We start from the raw sequence: 23,322 nt of genomic DNA on the forward strand, positions 1-23,322 counted from the left end.
TTTTATATAATAGTTATGGCCTTCTAATAATACGTAACATACAGTGGGGTCTCCATCAAAACATAGTTAGGATATTAAAATACTATCAGATTTCAATTTCTGAATGATAACAGTCTTGAAGACAGCAAATTCAGGCTGTCAAATATTTTGTCCCCCATTTTGGTCAGAGGCCCTCTGCAATTTTCTTCTACGCTTCACCTGAAAAAACAAACAAACAGTAAAAAAAAAAACAAGAACAAAAGAGAAGATTTTGTCTCAAGAGAAAATTAATTCTAACCTCCTTAAGTAAGAAACAGTCCCCCAGTAATTATTACAAATAACAAATTATTTCCAAAGTCTGAGGTGGCCTACCATGTCTTTGCATTGTCGTGTAATGGAACATCTGGTCTGTATTTCCTATATGGCAGATTTCGAGTCATCATATCAATAGACTCAAGAAGCTCCATAACACTGAAGTACTAAAAAAAAAAATAAAGTAATCAAACTGAGCATTACTGAGAACATGAATCCAGACTCTCTTTACAAAGAAAGAAACTTACAAAGAAAAATTACTAAGAAGTTACTTGATTCTGAACGTCTATCATAAAATTTCTGACTGCTTTTCTCATTATTCTTTCAAACTAACACTTTTACCACATTACATATAACTTCAGAGAAACAGTTTATACCTGTGGCTTATTGAATTCAACAGTTATATCCTGTAAATTTACATCTAAATCCATTTTCGGCGATGAAAAGTCAACATCAGATCGAGGATTCATAAGGAGTTTGGCTCTAGCTGAAATGGGGCGGAATACTAAAAAACAGAAGTTGATATAAAAAATGCAATTAAATTATATAAGACTTGCATAAGTAATACACAATACCTATCAGCTGAAGTCATGGTAGATTATTTATTTAAAAATGCTAGACATAATCAGCATAGCTTAAAATATAATACAACCTATACTGCAGATCTGGAGCGTAGGGAGGCTCTGCAAAGGAGTCTGAACAGGCTGGACTGCTGGGCTGAGACCAACGGCATGAGGTTTAACACGGCCAAATGCCGGGTCCTGCACTTGGGGCACAACAACCCTGTGCAGTGCTACAGACTAGGAGAAGTCTGTCTAGAAAGCTGCCTGGAGGAGAGGGACCTGGGGGTGTTGGTTGACAGCCGACTGAACAGGAACCAGCAGTGTGCCCAGGTGGCCAAGAAGGCCAATGGGCATCTTGGCTTGTATCAGAAATGGTGTGACCAGCAGGTCCAGGGTGGTTATTCTCCCCCTGTACTCGGCACTGGTGAGACCGCTTCTCGAATAGTGTGTTCAGTTCTGGGCCCCTCACCACAAGAAGGATGTTGAGGCTCTGGAGCGAGTCCAGAGAACAGGTGACAGGACGAAAGGGAATGGCCTCAAGCTCTGCCAGGGGAGGTTCAGGCTGGACATCAGGAAGAAGTTTTTCACGGAAAGGGTCACTGAGCACTGGAACAGGTTGCCCAGAGAGGTGCTTGAGTCACCTTCCCTGGAGGTGCTTAAGGGATGGGTGGACAAGGTGCTGAGGGGAAGGGTTTAGTATTTGATAGGAATGCTTGGACTCAATGATCTGATGGGTCTTTTCCAACCTGGTGATTCTAGGATTCTATGATTCAATTTCCAGCTTTCTTCTAGCAACATCTGCAGAACAAATATTTGTGGAGAATTCTCACAATATTTCCTTCATGCAGTTACATGGCAGATGTTTTACTTAATAGATTATATTTGCAAAAAATATAAACAGCTTATAGCTAAGCCAAAAAAGTTACAACACAAGATAGTTTCAAAACCAGTTCTTATTTCACTATAATAACTCCTATTCCATAAGGAGATAATTTTTTATGTTACCGATGTTTTACACTGTTTGATAATGCATTCACAATAGTGGATAAAATCAAACATTCCACATTTCTAAATCTAACATTAAGCATGAACAAAAATCAATATGGATCCCACATAAAATGAAGCACATCACATGAAAAATAGTCCAAGTAGAAACTTATTATCTGTTCCACAATTTGGCAGTATTTCAGTTTTCATCCTTATGTGTAAACATTATGTTTGCATTTAGATCAAACAACAGGAACAGCCTTTGTGCTTACTACCTTTCTATTTATGTCTCAATTTAGAAAGAGTTGTTCTAGAATAGCAAGAATTTTCATTTACCACAAAATATCAGCATGATGCAATCATTTCAGCTTCTGCATTTCTGATGGCACTGCTGAATTTTAAGAGAGTAAATGCTGATCCTACAAATTTGCTTACAACTACTGATCTTTTATGTAAAGACTTAAGACAGCTCATGACGTTTAAACTTACTTTCTTATAAGAAGAGTCAAAGCTAGCAACTGGAAAGATGAAACATCAGAAGAAATTACTAAATAGTCTTCTGGCAGGCAAATACGCTTCCTCTCTCAAGCAAAGGCAGCAAGAAAAACCCAGAAAACTAACAGTGCTCTTTTTGGATCCTGGCTATAATGAACTGAGGACTTGCTTCCTAGAGAATAAGCCACTTCAAGGGACATTCTGCCTTGTAAAATAGTTAATAACAATCACACAGATGCACATGAGAAATCCACCTCTAACAAAAAAAACATACACCTCACGCAAGGCAGGAGACCTCAAACCCATTAATATATTACTCAAACCAATCTGATATACAAAACTTACATGATGCAAATATTGCTAAATTTCTTAAGATAAGGGATTATCAACAGGTGAACAGTAAAGGCTTACATATGACATTCCATTACAATGAAACGACTCAAGATTCATATTTTAATCAAAGCCTTTAAGGCCACAGATAAGGTACTGCACTGGCAGTCCTACAAAAGAACTAAACTGTACTCCTTACTAAAACTTTTGAGTAACAGCCAAAGTAGCAACCTCTGAGATGCATTAAAAAAGAAAACTGAAGTATACACTTAGACTACAAATAAGAATAAAATACCACTTACCAAAATCATAACCTTCTGGAATCACACTCTGGCTGGCAATTCCCTGTTTTAAGTTAACCTACATGCAAAATGGAGTTAAAAAGAAATCATATTTTTATTTCATGACAAAGTTTTATATTATAAAAGTCAGCACTTTAATACAGGTTTCAAGTAAACCCTCTGACATAGTACAATCCAGAACATTCATCTACGTTTGAAACAGATTAAGACTTCCATTTTTAGCTAATAAAATCAATGAAAAGTAAGATTACCATATATTGTGTATAATTTTGTAATTGGCAAGAGACTTTTCCTTCACCTTCTCAGATAAGGACTGTGCAACCACCACATAAAAACATTAATATTTACTATTTTTCCTAAATAAGTTATTAGTAACCAGACAATTCTCTGGGCCACTGACACATTGGAAGCAGAATTTAGTGTGAAGCCTGCTTTGGTACGAACTGGAATACTAGATACATTATCTCAAGCTTTACTTACCAATGACTCCTCACAACCACCATGGTAGAACATCTCAGATTTCACATTCCAGTAAGCAAAAAGGTTATCCAGTCGTACAAGCTGAAATTACAGCAGAACATACGTACTGACACTTGAAAATTTGAGATCAATAATTTGGACACCACAAAGTCTGGATGAATAAAAATACACAGAATGGTCCTTGCACATTACACTTTCTATTTCAGAGCCTAATCAGCTACACGTTTTCTTGATCCCACTTTCAGTGATAGGAACTCTAATTCAGCTTGTTTAATTAAAAATTCTTTCGCATACAGTCTGTACTGTACCTTATAGAACAACTTGGCAGTTTCATCATGTAAACATGGATTCCAATTCTTATCTGAGGTCTGAAATGAGAATTAAAAGAAGTTATTCCAAAGAAATTATTCCAATATCCATAATATGTGAGGAAAAAGAAAGAGAAGAACATAATCATAATTAAAACAATGGGATGTTATCTTCTGATTTAAGATTATTAAATTATTACTTTAAGCAGAAATTTCATAAGGCTCTTTCACCCACAAAAATACACACATGTACACGCAGTGACTGACAGGCTGCACACAAGAAACAAAAGATTCTTTAAAATTCCATTTTCAGTATTGCAAACTGTTCTCCTTTCCACCGATAATTTAGGGAAACTCTTTGGAAAGGGATGAACAAGGAGATAACATTCTTTTTATAATTCTGGAAGAAGAATTATTTTGAAACAAGGTACAAACCTCTTTGTTTCCTCCTCAATATCAAATAGTAACTTCCTTTCTTGGGGCTCATGGCAGTTTCAGTAAAATATTCATAGATTCTGAATAGCACAAATATGGGTAAGTTTGGTGGCAAAAGAAGTGTAGCAGGCAGCTTTAAGAATTTGCTCCCACAGGTCTTCTGCAATGCTAGCATTTGATCTTTAATGTCACACCCACCACAATATTCAGGCTGGATTTGATAAACGCAGTACTTTTCATTGTACACCGCTCATGATTACAGGTATACTTTCATTAGATCGTATGGTACAGCACAAAAACTGACAAAAATGTATATTAACCTATCAGTATATATTCAACAATCTTTTCAAATTAAAAATAATATTACCTGCAAACTTAGATTCTGAAGGGAAATCCCAAATGACAAGGGGTTATTCCGGTTTGTAATCTAGCAGAGCAGGAGGAAAACACAAAAAAATTTATCTTATGCCCTAAATTTACAGAATTTCACAGAATCACTAGGTTGGAAAAGACCCCCAGGATCATTGAGTCCAACGATTCATATCAACCACTAAACCATGCCCCTCAGCACCTCGTCCACCCATCCCTTAAATACCTCCAGGGAAGGTGACTCAACCACTTCCCTGGGCAGCCTCTGCCAGTGCCTGATGACTTTTCGGTGAAAAATTTCTTTTGCATGCCTAATCTGAACCTGCCCTGGTGCAGCTTGAGGCCATTGCCCCTTGTCCTGTCCCCTGACACCTCGGAGAAGAGGCCAGCTCCCTCCTCTCTACAACCTCCTTTCAGGTAGTTGTAAAGAGCAATGAGGTCTCCTCTCAGCCTCCTCCAGGCTAAACAACCCCTGCTCTGTGAGCCATTCCTCATAAGGCCTGTTCTCCAGTCCCTTCACCAGCTTTGTCGCTCTTCTCTGGACTCGCTCCAGAGCCTCAACATCCTTCTTGTGGTGAAGGGCCCAGAACTGAACACAGGATTCGAGGAGCGGTCTCACCAGTGCCGAGTACAGAGGGAGAATAACCTCCCTGGACCTGCTGGCCACGCTGCTTCTGATACAAGCCAAGATGCCCACTGGCCTTCTTGGCCACCTGGGCACACTGCTGCCTCATCTTCAGTCGGATGTCAACCAACACCTCCAGGCCCTTCTCCTCTGGGCGGCTTTCTAGCCACTGTTCCCCTAGTCTGTAGCACTGCACAGGGTTGCTGTGCCCCAAGCACTTGGCCTTGTTAAACCTCATGCCACTGGACTCAGCCCAGCGGTCCAGCCTGTTCAGACTCCTTTGCAGAACCTCCCTACCCTCCAGCAGATCAACACTTCCAGCCAGCTTACTGTCATCAGCAGACTTACTTAGGATGCATTCAATCCCCTCATTCAGGTCATTGACAGACACTGAACAGGGCTGGACCCAGCACTGAGCCCTGGGGACACCACTTGTGACTGGCCTCCAGCTGGAGTTAACACCATTTAGCACAACTTTCTGGGCCCGGCCATCCAACCAGTTTTCCACCCAGGAGAGCCTTTGCCTGCCCAGGGCAGAGGCTGACAGTTTCCTAAGCAGAATGCTGTGAGAAACTGTGTCAAAGGCTTCACTGAAATCCAAGAAGACTACACCCAGAGACTTTCCATCATCCATTAAGTGGGTCACCTTGTTATAGAAAGCAATCAGGTTAGTTTGGCAAGACCTGCCTTTCATGAACCACACTGACTGGGCCTGATCATCCAGTTACCTTGCATAGAATCATAGAATAACCAGGTTGGAAGAGACCCACCGGATCATAGAGTCCAACCATTCCTATCAAACACTAAACCATGCCCCTCAGCACCTTGTCCACCCATCCTTTAAACACCTCCAGGGAAGGTGACTCAACCACCTCCCTGGGCAGCCTGTTCCAGTGCCCGATAACCCTTTCTGTGAAGAATTTTTTCCTAATGTCCAGCCTAAACCTCCCCTGGCGGAGCTTGAGGCCATTCCCTCTTGTCCTGTCCCCCGTCACTTGGCAGAAGAGGGCAGCACCCTCCTCTCTACAACCTCCTTTCAGGTAGTTGTAGAGAGCAATGAGGTCTCCCCTCAGCCTCCTCTTCTCCAGGCTAAACAACCCCAGCTCTCTCAGCTGCTCCTCGTAAGACCTGCTCTCCAGCCCCCTCAGCAGTTTTGTTGCTCTTCTCTGGACTCGCTCCAGAGCCTCAACATCCTTCTTGTGGTGAGGGGCCCAGAACTGAACACACTATTCGAGAAGCGGTCTCACCAGTGCCGAGTACAAAGGGAGAATAACCTCCCTGGACCTGCTGGTCACACCGTTTCTGATACAAGCCAAGATGCCATTGGCCTTCTTGGCCACCTGGGCACACTGCTGGTTCCTGTTCAGTCGGCTGTCAACCAACACCCCCAGGTCCCTCTCCTCCAGGCAGCTTTCTAGACAGACTTCTCCTAGTCTGTAGCACTGCACAGGGTTGTTGTGCCCCAAGTGCAGGACCTGGCATTTGGCCTTGTTAAACCTCATGCCATTGGACTCTGCCCAGCGGTCCAGCCTGTTCAGATCCCTTTGCAGAGCCTCCCTACCCTCCAGCAGATCAACACTTCCACCCAGCTTAGTGTCGTCCGCAAACTTGCTAAGGGTGCACTCGATGCCTTCATCCAGGTCATTGATAAAGACATTGAACAGGGCTGGACCCAGCACTGAGCCCTGGGGAACCCCACTTGTCACTGGCCTCCAGCTGGATTTCACACCACTCTCTGGGCCCGGCCATCCAACCAGTTTTCCACCCAGGAGAGTGTGCGCCTGTCCAGGCCAGAGGCTGACAGTTTCTCAAGCAGAATGCTGTGAGAAACTGTGTCAAAGGCTTTACTCTATGATAGCACTCAAGATCACCTGTTGCATGACTTTCCCTGGCACTGAGGTCAGATTGACAGGCCAGTAAGAGACATTTATATCACATTTGTTTGTTGGGGATTTTTTAAGACTATGAAATTCCCAGGAATTCATTAGGATTCTCTCAACATGGAAAGGAATGGGGAGAAAAGAAATCCGACAGATTCCTAATTTCACATTACAGTGCACAACCCCCAGCTCAGATACACAAAAGTACTTACATCATCTTCATATCGAACGTGGATGTTGGAAATTTTCACCTGGAGATTTTTGATGACCTGAGTGACTAGTTTTTCTACAAAAGTGTCTTGTTTCTCTTCTTTCACTTTATCTAAGTTAAAAGAAAACAATTTAATCTTTGGCTTGCAGCAAAGTATTTTTAAAACTACACTAGAGAAAATAATAACAAAGTCTGTAGAATAGATACTTAATTTTTATATTACATTGTACTCTAGCTGTATAAAAACATGTCCTTTCAGAAAAATGTAGTATGTTCATAGCCTCACAGCAGACTATTTCATCCTTATTACCAGCTGCATTAGGAATTAGGTTGTTCATAGAGATGAATTCTACCCACTGATACTTAAGCTGGCCAATATGTATTTCTTGAAACTAATAAAAAGTTGAATTTAAGGTAAGATGTAACACGTATAAAAGAAGAAATTAAATAGAATCTTTAAAAAGTGTAACCATAAAAATTGTTTGCTATTGGAAACAAAGTTGTTTCCTATGAAAGAAGAGGAAAAGAAAGGGTTAGGCAATACAAAATAAGCAAGCAGTATTTCATAACCCTTAGTTATGTGAGATCATGCCAGTACCTGATCAATTTATTTTCAGGATGCCTGTTCTGTAATACTGATGTTAGCAACACCTAAAAATGTTTAACTAACAGGTTTTCAAATATCAAGAGGAAAATAAGAATCTAAAACTCTATAAGCAGCAAATCCAGCACATTTCTGGGTTAAAACAGACAAATACCACCACTTTCATCAGCATTTCCCATTCTCACCTTGGTCAGCTATTTTCTGCTTTGCTTCTTCTATCCTTTGCAGTTCCCTTTGTCTTGCTTCCAAGAGCTGCCTGGCTTCTTTTTCAGCATCATACTTTATGCCTAAATACACAATGCAAAAAGGTATGAAATAAAAATTATTACACATTTTTTTGAAGACTGCTTCAAAAGCAATAATTTTCACATTTTGTTAATAGTTACGTAACAGCAAAAAATTAGGTGACTAAGTGTAAAAAAACAAAAGACACCCCATTCCCGTTACCTAACTGTATTGAGTAAGAGCAGCTACCAATAATAAAGCTCATGAAAACAATAAACCATTCAAGGTACTTCAGAAATTCCAACAACCTATATCCACTTTTTTTCTTCTGCATTAACTTACTGGCTGTGGGCACAATAAGCAAATAAACGCCATCAAGAACTGCCTCAACAGGTTGAGTATAAAGGTTTTGCCATGGAATCTGTAGGTTAAGTTGACCTACAAACACAAAAGGAAAAGGTTGAGGTATACAGTTAAATAACTGACTAGTTAAAAAAAAAATATTCCATAAAATCTCTGAACAATTATTACACTAGCCAGGAAGAAAAAAAAGTGTATCTGAGGCACACATCCTTTGGGTTGTTTGTTTTACACAGCACATAGATAAACACAAGGCAAGTTTTTCCATGGTAGAGGTCCTCTCCTTACTCCCTTGAGTCATATTCCTTCTTCCTAAAAGCAACTTCCCTCTCCTTGCAAATCCACTGCAGAACTCTCATAAACAAGAAAAGTATAAGCAGCTTGTATGTGATCCGTCAACTAAGTACTCCCGAACCCTGAATCTGTAAAACACATTTTACTTTCCTTTTCTGTGGAAAAGAGTCTTAAAGTAGCAGGCAGGTTTTCTGAACATGGAGACTCTGTGATTACAGCATCCCTCATTCTTCATTCAAGTGCCAAATTTAATTAACTATGACATCAGTAACAGGAAAATAAAATCTTCCAGAGTAGATTTAAGGAAAACATAATGGCGTTAGATTTATTTTGCTTGAAGAAACGACTAACTTATACAAGACAATCAATTTGCAATGAAAAAAAAATTAATACTAGCAAAAACAGGAAAGGAGGATAGAAAGAAATGTAAGGCAAAATCAGTTGTGGAATCTTGCTAAGACAAGGGGTGATCCAGTCCCACTCAGTTCCTGTGTTAGGTTCTTTTCTAATTAATATTGAAGGCATTAGACAACAATCCAGAATATTTTAACTTCACAACGGCAGCTCAAGAAAAGGAGTTTCTTCAAAAAGCTTCTTATTCAGAAGAGTCAAACTTCAGTGTGTACAAAGCATTCAAATTAAGGAAACTAGGAAATTACTTGCTTAGGATGCCTAGAGCCACTTGCAAGGCAAAGTAATATGTTTAGTAACTCCTGCATGGGGGTACAATAAATGTAACTTACCGATATGTCCTGCTTTAACTTTAAATGGCACATCCAGCTGACTCTGTAAGAAAGTGGTTTAGAACATTTAAGCTCATTTCAGCAACTTGAGAAGTATTCCTATACAGCAAAAACCTTAACAACACATCTACCTTTCCACTACTAAAAAAAACACTTAAACACTTGCTTGTTCCCCTACATTGGCTACTGATTTAGACTGCTTAGTCATGCTAGACTAAATGCATTCCCAGTGTTTCTAACCTCATGAGCTATAAGGAAAAGTCTTTCGGTATTGTTTTTCAACAAAACATGTTCTTTCAGCAATTGCTAACAGTTTTCAGGGGGGAGAAAAAAAAAGCCAAATGCAGCCAGCACACACATTCTCTTTTAAATTTAATCTCAAATTAACTAGAAAACTCACAAAAGTGCAGAGAATAAGAATGGAAAGAAGAGATACAACCCAAAACATTGTTCAAGAATCATTTCTGCAACAGTTTTACTTTTGCTAACTTACCAGTGCATTTTCTTTTATTTCAAGATTCTTCAGTGCTACAGCTCCTAAAAGCAAAGAAGCCAATAAGTAAAATTACGAAGAGAAAGTAGTTTTGGTGCAAACTAAACATCCTGAAGTCTGCGCCAGTGGTCCATGACAGCTCTTCACTGTAGAAGATATCCACAACTTACATCTCAAATACCCATGGCAGATGATTAGGAACAGACTATTTATTCATCTAACAAAATAATATCTGAGATTTTTTCATGGAGCTTGCATGTCCACAGAAAAGAACCTAAGATTCCTCAAAGTAAAAATCATTGTCATATTTTTTAAGGACCCATCCTGAATTAAAATTTGCATCTTTTTCCTAATCATTTGCTTCTCATGCTTGTGGTAACTTAACAATATTAAATTTAGACTGAATTGTTAGCCCTCAAAAGATCTTACATTTGCAACTTATTTACAGACATTCACACAAAGCATTTCAGTAAATCTATTTTTAAAATGTCTTAAGACAACAATACATTCAGTACCCTGAGAATGCATAAATTCCACTTGCAAGATCTTTTTTTACAATATAGTTGACATTAGACACTTGCCATAGCAAAGGAACATTGCAATGGACCAGGCAACTCAAAAATACATACCTAGTCTGAAGCAATGCCTTCTGCAAATTTTACAAGTAGAACAGAACCCCTGCAATGGTTTCCTCTGAATTAGCTGTACAGTGTTAACACATGCACATGGAACAGACACTTGATATACCTGAGTGGGGACATAAATGAGATTCAGGAAACCAAAAGCAGATTACAGGCCAAGAAAGGAATACAAGTTGAGATTGCAAATGAAGATTTGATTGTCCCAGTAATGCCTTCCTTTCATGGACACAAGTTAGGAATGGCCAAGCATATGGGAAAACAGCTCCAACTGCCAGAAATGTTCTTGCAGTCACATAGTGCCGATGGCATTAGACTACTGTTCAAAGTATCAGCAATTTGTGAAAATTGGATCCTAATCTCAAACATGCATTCATTAGAACAGCTGATTGTTGTTATCTGCTGTGGAAGAGCTGATCCAGTAAACTAATCATCCACCTTGCAGTGCTCACAAAATACTAAAAAGTTGTTAATTATTTAATTTATTCATTGCAACAATCTATTACCACTTTTCAGTACAACTCTATACATCTGACACGTACTACCACTTGCCTCTCAAGAGAAAATACAGCACAAAGAAGGAAGTTTTTTGAAAGCTGGTGGCTCTGCTTTTATGCCTTATATACACACACATTGACAGAAATGTCAGGAAAGGGCGGGCCCAGGGCAGAGCAGGGGGGTTTGTAAATCGAAGAAGACATTCCCAATAGCAATATCTAACTACTATAGCAATTTTTACCTACCACTGGATTCAATTCTACCATAAATTTATTCCCTCATAAAGCTGACACTGCAAAGACTAAACACTCATTAGATAAAGTTTCATCATACATCATACACACACAAAGGAGGAAAAAAAAAAAAGGCACTTGCTTCTCCAAGAAGACACCACTAACCGCAACTGCATTCAAGGCGAATAATTCTAATGGTATCCAGAGCTGAGATCCACGTTTGTAACCAAGTTACACATACAATTTTTGCATGTGAGTTGAGCCATGATAGAAACGTTCACAAGCAGACTCTAAGACTACACAACACATGAAATAGTTCAGTGGGCTTTGTTTCTTTCACTTTCACTGTCAGTGAGGAAAATATTTCCTCTCATTTTCCTCTAATTTATCAAAGGTTTGGCACATTACACATATCAGCTGAGGCACAGTAACTCAAGCTGCAATAATTTGGCAGCCCTAATGCTTCTAAAATCACGGTATGGCAAAGTAAGCAAGGATTATTATCTCAAATATTTAAACAATGTTTTGTAATGGAGAACTATAGCTTTTTCTACCTGAGTAGGTCATGAGGGCAGCAAGTAAACATGACATTTATATTGTTTCAAACAAGAAAGATTTGACAATTCTATATGAAATGTTCAGATTTGGAAGTGGTGTATGTAATTCTTCACCATTTTCCCTACAATTATAATTTTACAAAAATTAATAATAAGTTCAATGCTTTTAGTTAAAATCGCTAGAAGAGATAAAATTAGTAAAACTTCAATCATCTCAATCTTACTGTAAATTGCTGAAAACACATTCACTATATCACAGTTTACAGACAAAAACCTTGACTGAGAACCTAACCATAGCGAACTATCAAAAGCACACAAAGAGCTACTACTGAAGCACTATGTTTTGTACATTTACAAAAACTTTTTTTCTACACTGGAGAAAATACAAGAAAAATTAACTAAACATTCCTGCAAGTAACTGTGAACTATTTCTGAAGTTACTACACCTCTGCTGGCAGCCAATTTTAACACTCCACTCAAAACGCAGTACTTGGCCGCATCACTATCCTCCATCATTGCCAAAACTTAGTCTCTATCACACGCAGCTCTTTTAGCTGCAATGAAACATAGCTCGAAGTGCAGTAGCACCAAATCCTGATTGTTCTGCCAAAGGTAAAAAAAATAAAGGGGAGAAAGGGAGAGCCCTCATACGCAGACACAGGAAAATTAGGGATCAAAGGCCTGTTATAGGATACAACGCAGCTACTGAATTTAACTGTCTTAGAGCATGCCAATGGATTTTAATTGCAAGAATTCCAAAACACCTCAAGATTTAGCTGCTTGATTTGCTGGAACTTCGGGGGCTTTTCTCCACCTTGCAGGCAATTGGATGTTTCTTTGTTTTGACGACAGAAATTCACCCCGTTTGACAGGTTAAAAATTGCCCAACTAAGGGACCTTGAAAACTGTATACACAAATAGTTGGAGTTGTATAAACATCTAGCATTAAACATGCAGACTAACAGCCGAAACAATCATAAAAGCCAGAATGTTTATAAATACCTATGGCATAGTCTAGGATGTATTTAGGTGATATTAGAAAGCAAGTTTTTAGCTGTACTAATCTCTGGACACTAAATAACTCAATAAAATCAAACATTTATAAAAATTCTGGAACAAACAGGTTTATAGTTTTAATTTTAGATACTGAAAATAATCATGAATTTGAGTGCATGAACCAACATCAACTACCAAGGAATCAGCATGCAAAAACATATCTAAAAAAATAGGTAACACACAGTAAGCCATCTTATCAAATAGGCCTAACTGACATTTTGTTACTGATGTCAACAGAAGTTAAAGAGGGGGAGGAATATCAATCCACAGAAAAATCCCACAGATTCAACCTATATGTTTATCACATCTCTATTGCCTTGTAAATGAGGTGGGAGGGCTAGGCAAGACGAGAGAAAGCACGATGACAGATGTCAGAAACTGAAAATACTTGAGGTGGTATCTGATCAGTACCCAACATTTCTGTTCACATGGTTTTACAGAACTCCTGCTTTTTAGCAACAGTGTTGTCAGCTTTTGAACCCCCTTGATAAATTTATACAAAAATCTCCTTTTGCCATTCTTTTCCCAGTTGTGTTTTAAGCATACCTTCTGGAGACAAGCTACAAGCATTTGAGGATCTGAGTGTCTGCCAAAAACCTCCTCTATTGACATCTACTGTAAAACAGGTCATTAAAGGCAACAGAAACTACTACATATCCCTCATTCCTCAGTTAATTCAAATCAGTAACATGTAAGGGGATGTTTGCACCTGCTATACCTAGACAAGGAAAGGTATGTAAATGTAGTACCTTTAATTGGAGTAATAGCTGCAGCCAGAACGAACAGTAGGTAAACATGCTTACAAATGTGTCAATTATCTGCCTGTATCATCCTACTAACACAGATGCCCCAAATAAGAGACACCAGCTATTCAAGTAACAAGTTGTGTTAAGATATGCTTGAGACATTATTTAATAAGCAGGTGTGCCAAGTCAGCACAGAATTAAGTACTGTAAAGGGTCATTCAGAAGGTCTAATCAAGGCACTGAAAAGTTATTTAGATCCAGCCAAAGCAGTGGCATCACAGCCCTTGGTGAAACAACTGTTTGGTCTCCCACAGCATCTGGAAACCTCAACTACACTTCACTCCTCAAACATAAGTGTCAACATCTCACACTGCTTCGGTCACTTCTTCAGGTACTGAAGTACAACTTTATCAGATGCAGACCATTCAAAAATATCTAGCTTATCCAAATACTTTTCTAGCCTGCTTTTCTAAGCCAAGCACTTACACATTTGTTAACACAGTCCACCGAAACTACCGTTTTAAGTAAAGACCAAAACAAGTAAAGGTCAGAAACACTGTTCATCCCAGCATCATCCATCCAGTCTAACACATGAACTTCTTATTCTGCTTCATACTGATGGAGTTCACAAGAAATACTATTTCCTTTCCTGTTATACTCTTTTCCGAGCATTGGCATTTCCAGTGTTGGCCTTTCCTGTTGAAATTACCTTATTTACTTTTACAGTCCTACATTGTCCTTTCTGCATTGCCTTTTACATTTCAGGTCATTCAAACTCCCTTGAATATATAATCATTCAGAGAAAAAAAAATAGGCTTTTTAAAAATTAATATACGATACATGACCTGTGCAGTGATATAACATCCAATAGCACTGGCTATTTGTAACATTTAATCACTACTAAAATATTTCAAAATATTGAATAAATCAATTCAGACTCCAAGTCCAGGATGCAAAAAGCTCCAGGAAAAGCTTCCAAAACCTGATTCATATATATCAGTACCTAAGAACAGAATTAGAGGTAAGGAGACTTCAGAGCTGCAGATATATGAACACACATCTCAGAAAAACTGAACCTCTGTGTTTGCTTTTGCTGATGATGTAGACACTTGGAATTCAAACACAAGATGCACTGGTCACTGCATATGCATCTGCTAATTGCACTTCTCTCACATTTCTTATGCTACCTTACTGCACCTAGACATATTGTTGCTATTTTCTTGCATGTACATTGGTAAAGGAACCTCCACACAGCACATACAACCAGAATACTTCTCCTGCCTTCTCAGCTGGCATTTCAACTTATTCCTACAGACTACTGCTCACCATGCCTAGCACAGCTACTCACAGCTGTGCAAGCACCAAAGACAGTCTCTGTTTCTAAATCTTTAACATCAGAAAAACGAAACACAACAGCTACTCTAGACTTGCAGATATCTTCAGCAATGATACAGATAGTGCGACTGAGTGCACCCTCAGCAAGTCTGCAGATGACACCAAGCTGAGCAGTGCAGTTGCCATGCCAGAAGGATGAGACATCATCCAGAGGGACCTGGACAAGCTTGAGAAGTGAGCACGTGTGAACCTCATGAAGTTCAACTAGGCCAAGTGCAAGGTCCTACACCCGGGCCGGCACAACCCCCAGTTGTGTAGCCAGCAGGTTGAAGGAGGTGATTCTGCCCCTCTATTCTGCTCTTGTGAGACCTCATCTGGGGTATTGTGTCCAGTTCTGCAATCCTCAACATAAGAAGGATATGGAGCTGTTGGAATAGGCCCAGAGGAAGGTTACCAAGATGATCAGAGGACTGGAGCACCTCCCATATGAGGAAAGGCTGAGAGAGTTGGGGTTGTTCAGCCTGGAGAACAGAAGGCTCCGAGGAGATCTTATAGTGACCTTCTAGTACTTGAAGGGAGCCTACAAGAAAGCTGGGGAGGGACTGTTTACAAAGGCTTGTAGCGACAGGAGGAGGGGGAATTGGTATAAAGGAGAGAGGGCCAGATTTAGACTAGACATAAGGAGGGTGGTGTGGCACTGGAACACCTCTACAAGGAAGTTGTGGCTGCCCCACCCGTGGACGTGTTCAAGGCCAGGTTGGATGGGGCCTGATCTAGTTGGAGGCGCCCCTGGCCACGGCAGGTGGGTTGGAACTGGGTGATTTTTAAGGTCCCTTCCAACCCAAACTGTTCTATGCTCCCACAACAGCCACCCCTAGAACGGCACGCCACTGCCCTTTGCAGAGCGGCTGATGACTTCTGCCAGCACGCTTCTCACACGAAAAGGCTATGAGAACCCCAGGTGCTCGATTCCCGTTTCACTTTCCCGGACAGCGGAACGCCCGGGGCCGCGGGCGGCTCCCCAGCCGGGGGGACGCAGCCCGAGCGGGTCGGTGCGGGGCCGCCAAGGCGCGGGGGCCACCAAAGCGCGGGGGCCGCTCGCGCGCCTCGGCCGGGCCCCGCCCCCGTCCCCTCCGCCACTATTTTGAGAGGCCGGGCAGGCGGCTCGCCCCCCCCAGCCCGGGCCCCAAGCGCGGGCGGCTCCTCAGCGCGGCCCGGGCGGCGCCCTCCCCCCGCCAACACGCACCTCCCCAGATGCCCAGCTTCAGCTGAGAGCTGTCCAGGTTCACCACGTAGTCACCGAGGAAACGGTTCAGGACGTCCACAACCAGCGACTCAAACACCATCCTGGCCTCTCCACCCCCGCCCCGGTGGCGGCTGCAGCACTAGCCCCGGCGGCAGCAGCCACGCCGCCGCCCCCCGCGCGCAGGCGCGAGGCCCCGTGGCGGCCGCGGGGCGGTGGGCGGGCGCGGCGGGCAGCGACTCTGTGACTGGGAGGCGGTTCTTCTGATAAACAGCGATGGGGGAGGCCGCGGGTGGCCTGCCGAATGTGTCCGATTGCTGATACTGGTTACGTGGCTTTTGTAGTGGTTCGACATACATATCCACGTAGATTCCGGGAAATGCTGGTTAAGCATAGACATCTTTATAGATTCCCGGAAGCATGTTTTGCCGGGAACTTACTATCACAGCTTAGTCTTGTGTGCACATCAGTGGGTTTGTGTCTTTAGAAGCCTCCGATGATCTTTCTTACGTCCTTCCTTATTGCATCCTCTTGGTGATCTCAGGTCTGTCCTTTGTTCCTGCTGTAGGACTGTTCTTTCAATACTTGATTTGTTGCTTGTTTCAACAAGTAAACAAGCTAAACTCCTGTTACAATTTCTTACTGCAACCTGGCCAAAATTTCACTCTTATTATTCTTTTAATATTACTTAAGCTAATTCATTCCCTTAACGTAATAATTTATTCCTTTCTTCAAAGGTAGTGTTTAGTTTGTCCAAGCAGTTTAAAGGTGATGGCCATTACAATTTTTTTAATACATTTCCACTTCGGTCTCAGCAGGTGTACAAGTTAGGACATCTCTCAGCTGTTTAAAAGCAGCTAGGCTATTATTAGCGTGACCAAACCAAGTTGTATTTAGGATAGGTCTCCAAAGAGCTTGGCTTGCATGCCATCTGCTGACTTGGGCAGCTGCTGACTCAAACTGGAAAATCTGGACCGTGTTTGCCCCGGTGAGCTGGAGCCAAGGCCTCCCCACGCACTGGGTTCCTGTTCTGCCAAGCAGCCACCACACCTTTCTTTGATGATGGCAGAAGAATATAGTTGTCCTTCTGCTTGTTCCTGGAACTGCAACAATTAGGCTTGAAATTTAGTTGAAATGTTTTATTGATAAGAAGACACCCCTGACTCCTTATACCACATGGTATGAGGATTGCATGGCGAGTCTGGGGGGACGGAAGGATGGCTGTGAGGAGCCGCCTGGGCTGCCCGCACTGGACACAGCCGGCTCCAGCCGACCCCCGCAGGACATGGCCAAGTCCCTCAGATGTCCCTCAGCCATGCTCGGGCACCTCTATGATAACATATGTAGGAAACAATAAAAAACACTACCCAGCATCTGTGAGAGAAGTGAGAAACATGTGGGGGAAACGGCCCTGCAGACACCAAGGCCACTGAATAATGAGGGGCAGGAGGTGTGCCAGGCACCAGAGCAGAAGTTCTGCTGCAGCCCATGGAGAAGACCGTGGTGAGGCAGGCTGTTCCCCTGCAGCCCATGAAGGACCCCACACCCAAGCAGGGAGATGTGCTGCGAGGGAAGCTGCAGCCCATAGAGGGCCCACACTGAAGGAGGTTTTCTGCAACAACCTGCATCCTATGTGGAAGCCATGGTGCAGCAGTCTGTATTCCCTCCTGTCAGTGTCACCAAACCTTTGTATGTAATATACTTAATCATAGTATCATAGAATGCTCTGAGTTGGAAGAGGCCTTTATAGGTCATCTAGTCCAACCACCCTACAGTGAGCAGGTATACCTTCAACTAGACCAGGCTTCTTGGAGCCCCATCCAATCTGGAACAGTTTTAGTTACAATGTCTTACTGAGAGCATAGAAATGGGAAGACTGGCAGAGATAATACACTGTTCCATTCCTTTCTATAGTAACTGAAAGAATGCCACCTAAAACTTCTGAACTTCCTTTTCACTACGGCATTTATGTCAATGCATTTCCCTGTTCACCCACCATCTGCCACACCAGCAATGCCTCACCTCCTCCCAACGTGCAGAATTTTGTAATTTACAAAGAAGTAGCTTCATTTAAGAAAATATACTTTTATCAGGGACGTGGTTGTTGCTGTTCTTTGTGTATCAACACAAGCAAGGGGAGAGAGAGAGTGAAACTGAAGAAGGATAAGGGACAACGAGAAAACGTACCCATATGTGGAGTCAGATTATGTATGTGTTTTAGGCAAACACACACATAATATGACTCCACACCATATATGAACACTTAGGTGCCTCTGAAATTTGTTGTGTATTGTTTGAAGAAATTACAGTGTCTGTGTTTCCAGTTGTTGGGTTCAGCACCTTTTTCTCTTGAGAGAAAGTACTAGTGTAAAAAATAAACACTACATTAGAAAGAGATAATTTAGACCAATAAACACGAAAATGCAAGCAGCCACTTGTGCACATTGAATGTAACTGTGTCCGTGCTGTAATACCCATACACGAGAATATTTATACGTGAGGCTTTCTTGGCATTTTTTATACTAGGCCAAACATATTTCTTTGAAGCTGTTTCTAGAAAGAAGTGTGAACGTAGGTCTTTCTTTATTTTGTGACTAAATCACATATCTTGTTATTTAGTTGTGGAAGAGCTAATCGTTAAATCCATTTACATCTATTCCTGTCCACTTACTTTTCTGAAGTCAAGCTTTGGCAGCTCACATCCTCAGTCTTCTTTTCTACCCGTCAGTCTTCCAAATTAACTTTCTTTTGTAAGTCTGGAGCTCCTTAGGTTATAGGTAAAGCTACTTTGTCTTATGCAGATATTCTGCAGAAGGCATTCTTAAGCAGAAAAGTCCTATGTTAAGTAGCATTTGTATTGATCAGAAGGACAAAATTTTAATTTTGTTACTGCAGTTAAAATTTGTTTTGATATGATGGATCTTTCCACTGCCCAAAATAGGGGTCAATCTTCCACAACAGTCAGCTAGACTTAAACCTCTCCACCTTACTGTTGATAAGCTGCTAGGCCTAGTGAGGCAACCATGGATAAACACATGATTTCTAATAGCTGCTCTCATATAGTTAGAAATCCGTAAGATTTACAGACTTAACCACGCAAATGGATTCAGTCTTCCTTTTTCCTTCATCCCTCTGCATGCCCCACAGCCCATTAGCACAAGCAGGGGCAGTTGCAGCAGTAGCTGAAAAGTAAGGAACCAGGTGTCTCAGATAGTTGAGTATCTGTGGAGCATCTATCCAGTCACACAAACAAAAATTTCTCGCTGGGATTTGAGAACTGTGTTACATGAATGACAGTCACAGCCACCCAGACAACAGTTTTTCCACTTGAACCAGTGTTCTCTTGTGTTCCTGCAGTCCCCATAGAAATCCATTAACAATCTCTGTGCTTTTCCCAATTTTGTAATCAAAGGTGCTGGTACCTTGATGGCACTTCGCACTCATAACAAAACTGTTTAACACCTGGCTGAGTACTAGCAACCAGGTTTCTGGGTTCTCTGCTCATACCATTCCTTCAAGCTGAGCCTGGAGGCCAGAGTCTTCTCTGTGCCACAGGGGCATCCCACGTCAGTTTACTGCTGACCTTTGCGTGGGCAGTGCTCAGATATCTCGTGACATGACTCAGCATCTCAGAGGTCTGCCAGGACAGCAGGTTATCTTCAGGGTACAGTGCTGTCCTACGCTACAGTCAGCCACTGGCAGCTGCTTGAGTCCCATATTAAGAGTTCAGGCAAGAAAATTTGCTCATAGCAAAAAATGTAAAATATTTTCCTTTGTTTTTAAATTCTCCTCAAAACCTTCTAATTTCTAGAGTGACACAATTTTATTACATGCTGCCATGATTCCTTTTATTTTCATATTCATAAATATGAAAATTCTTCTCCTAGTTTCTTCCATGTTGCAGATAGAGCTTTCAACATGGCTTTGATTCAAACAAACATAAAGGGTGGTGAATAAAACATAGAGTATGTCCTCAAAGCCAAAATTCTGTTAATATCAGTCTTGCAGAGATATAAAAATTCCTGAACTATTTCATGAGCTATTTTAGAATGCATACTGCAGTAAAACCACACATCACAAGGATTACTTATTTCTAAGTCTTTCAGAGTCACATGGTTTTGAATCTGCTTTGGAATCAGCTGAATCATGGTGCAACAAGATTTGCTCTACTTACACAAGCTTTCCCTCAGTACAAGAAGAAATACATCTAAGTCCTAAAGTACTTCAGTTATACATGCAGCAGTGTAGTAACTGTTGAAAAGTGTAGCAATCTTACTTAGGAAGTCCCTAGTACTGAGCTTAAACTGCTTAAATTCTTTGAAACTCAGAGAAAAAAAAACCCTCCTGAATTTTCTGTCTGATCATAGTATGTAATAAAAACTCCAAGGTCTGCTTATCAATAAAATGTTACAGCTTGATTTTAAAGCCAGTTCTTGCAGTTGTAGGAAAAAAACTAAGAGTAATTATGCTCTTCCTGCCATCATCAAAGAAATGAATTCGGTGGTTTGGCAAAACATAAACTCTAAAAGTCTAGGTAGCTTCTGATCCAATTTCCTGACAAGACACAGAGCCTTTTTCTGCAGAATACCTAACAATGTAAACTGTGGCTTTTCCCTTGGTAGATGTGAACTCACTGGTGTCTGCTGGCAGGAATTTTCAGTTGCTCCCATCAATACCATCCAGTACATATACCTAAGTAACTACAGAAGTCCAGCCCTATATGTGAATAGTTAACAGAAACAGACCACGAAGTATAAGATTCCTGCCTTAATTGAAGAGGTGTCATATGGTAAAAGCAGTGAAATTAGTAACTTCGTCTGTGAAATGTGTGCCATGAAAAGCCAGACTCAATAATCAGTGCCAATTTCATTATTAAGTAAAGTATTCTTTGATGCCACGTTGGGCATGCAGGGGATAGCTCCACCTAATGTGTGTGCAACTACTGAAGCTGGTTACATGATTTTTCTACTGGTTAGATATACATATTCATGTAGTTTCCGGGAAACATGTTACATATTCATTGTTTTTCTTGGAATGGGTGTGTCTATTACAATCAGTTCTTGGAATTCGTTTACATAAGTTTCCTCCCCTTGGAGGAAATATGAGCTTTGCCATTTAGGCTGATGTTTTCCATCTTTCTTGTTTTGTTTTGGTAGTTTTCTAATTGAACAACATTGTTATCACTGTTATTATTGATAGTGCTTTTTGTTTCAGAATCAAGAATTGAGACTTTCGAAAAATAATCTTTTTTTTAATGAACATGGGCTATTGCTGTAGAAGTTGGGTATATTTGCCAGGTTCTTACAGCATTCGTTGGTCTTGATGGTTTTTGAGCATTAAAGATCTGGGAATCTTACCTAGAATGAAAACACTTCTTGGCAATGTGGAGTCCCTTTCTTGTGAACTAACATCTTTGTTAGTTGCAATTCTTTCATTTTCACCAGATGGGCTTATTGCAGTGTTTTCATTATTTATTTCAATCAACATAAGTATTTGAAGGATTATGTGTGCTGATAGGGACGTGTTTTGAGATAATATAAGGAAGACGAGTTATGAAAACACAGTTGAAAACATTTATGAAAAAACAGGAGTAACAATGACTATTTAAGCTCTATTTTTTATTTCCATTGGGGTGTTTGAAGCAGATTGCATGAATAAAATACCAGCACATAATGTATAGTCAGCAAAAAATTTGCTAAATGGAATTGTACTGTAACATAGCAGTAGGCAAAAATTCTTCCATGTATTTGGCATACTGGTAGATCTTGTCAATTAAAAAGAACAGATCAAGTACTATACAACATTGTATGTATTTTCTTCATACCCAAAATAAATGGGTATCATTTAAACTGGATTTAGGAATTCAGATTTCCTTTTAAATTTGGTAAATCAGTCATAAACAATGAAAAGCAACATCACACAGGAAGAAAAATAAAATAGAAAATGCTATGTATATATGAAGTAATAGACATTTTTCTTATGATCTAGAAATGCTGATGTGGCACAGTTGGCAGAATGAGTCTAAATCAGACAGCAAGGTTTTTTTGTTATATGTCTTTGTCTTTTTCTTAACTCATGAAGGTGCTTGTCAGGTGACACAAGGCCACACAAATAAAGTTTATTTTGATCAAAACTAATAGACTGATCTGAGAAATTATTGTTGATGGAAAAAGTTAATCTTCACAAAGGGGCACTATCTTCCCTTTCAGCAGAGTATGAAGTTAAGTAGGATACGTGTTTCTACTAGGCCAAGGTTTGCTTTATTTTGGACAAGGGTGCTAGGACTAAACCTGTATAATTTAATGCGATTACACAGGCATTTGTAGGCTACGCACTTGTCATGGACTGCTAATGAAAAGTAGATAAACACAGACCTTTTATAGGCCTAGCTTGATGGTGAATATTTAATTATATCTTGCATTTTGATATCTTGTGTTGTTTATCAAATCAATATAGATTTGTTGAACTTAAAATGTCTTCTAGTTCTCTGATTCTTAATGCCTGTTATGCTGAAAGATTTCAAAAATTTTGTTCACTCAAGACAAATTATTATTTTGAAATGGCTTTAATTTAATCTTTAATTTTTTTTTCATTTAAATGTAGTACCTACTTTACTATCTGGAAAAAACTAAGTTTAGTTAAGTGGTATTATATTTGTAGTTTATCTGTGTTTCTCAGAGCAGGCATGTAGGCAGATTTCATAAATGATGGAAGGAGACATATTTTCATTTGTGGGAATTACATAGTATTTGAATCAGATAATATAGTTGTGCTATTGCATCTGTTCTAATGCAATACTGAAGGTTAGCAGCAGTAAGTAGTGGTCAAATGGTAGTTTGTACAATAGATTTAACCTGTAAGACTGTTTAGTTGGCTAAATGCATGTCTCTAGAGAGGTTCTTTTTTGGTCTGGGAAAAAGTAAGAAGGGAGATAATAGAAAGCAAGTGTGTAGTATCAGATCTGAAGGTCACTGCATGGCCAAATTTTTTTTATCTGTTTCAGTTGGCCAGACCAGAAATA

At 40.4% G+C, this 23,322-nt stretch overlaps 1 protein-coding gene across 6 annotated transcripts in view; it reads right to left on the reverse strand.

Annotated features, from left to right (window-relative positions):
- VPS13A (vacuolar protein sorting 13 homolog A) overlaps positions 1-16,452 on the reverse strand; it is a 100,289-nt gene extending 83,837 nt beyond the window's left edge. For 4 of the 6 annotated variants that reach the window (XM_069880796.1, XM_069880795.1, XM_069880799.1 and 1 more), the window contains exons 1-12: positions 16,305-16,451; positions 9,996-10,039; positions 9,503-9,545; positions 8,448-8,543; positions 8,066-8,167; positions 7,278-7,387; positions 4,559-4,618; positions 3,757-3,816; positions 3,449-3,529; positions 2,969-3,026; positions 669-796; positions 352-458 (exon numbers count right to left, since the gene is read on the reverse strand). In XM_069880796.1, coding sequence (XP_069736897.1) covers positions 352-458; positions 669-796; positions 2,969-3,026; positions 3,449-3,529; positions 3,757-3,816; positions 4,559-4,618; positions 7,278-7,387; positions 8,066-8,167; positions 8,448-8,543; positions 9,503-9,545; positions 9,996-10,039; positions 16,305-16,404 — 989 coding nt within the window. In that variant the 5' untranslated portion in view covers positions 16,405-16,451. Of the gene's footprint in view, positions 1-351; positions 459-668; positions 797-2,968; positions 3,027-3,448; positions 3,530-3,756; positions 3,817-4,558; positions 4,619-7,277; positions 7,388-8,065; positions 8,168-8,447; positions 8,544-9,502; positions 9,546-9,995; positions 10,040-16,304 lie in introns of all 6 variants that reach the window. The other 2 variants (XM_069880797.1, XM_069880801.1) reach the window with 2 other exon arrangements.
- Positions 16,453-23,322: the final 6,870 nt, after the last annotated feature.

Source organism: Phaenicophaeus curvirostris, chromosome Z (assembly GCF_032191515.1).
Source record: "Phaenicophaeus curvirostris isolate KB17595 chromosome Z, BPBGC_Pcur_1.0, whole genome shotgun sequence".
NCBI classification, from domain to species: domain Eukaryota; kingdom Metazoa; phylum Chordata; class Aves; order Cuculiformes; family Cuculidae; genus Phaenicophaeus; species Phaenicophaeus curvirostris.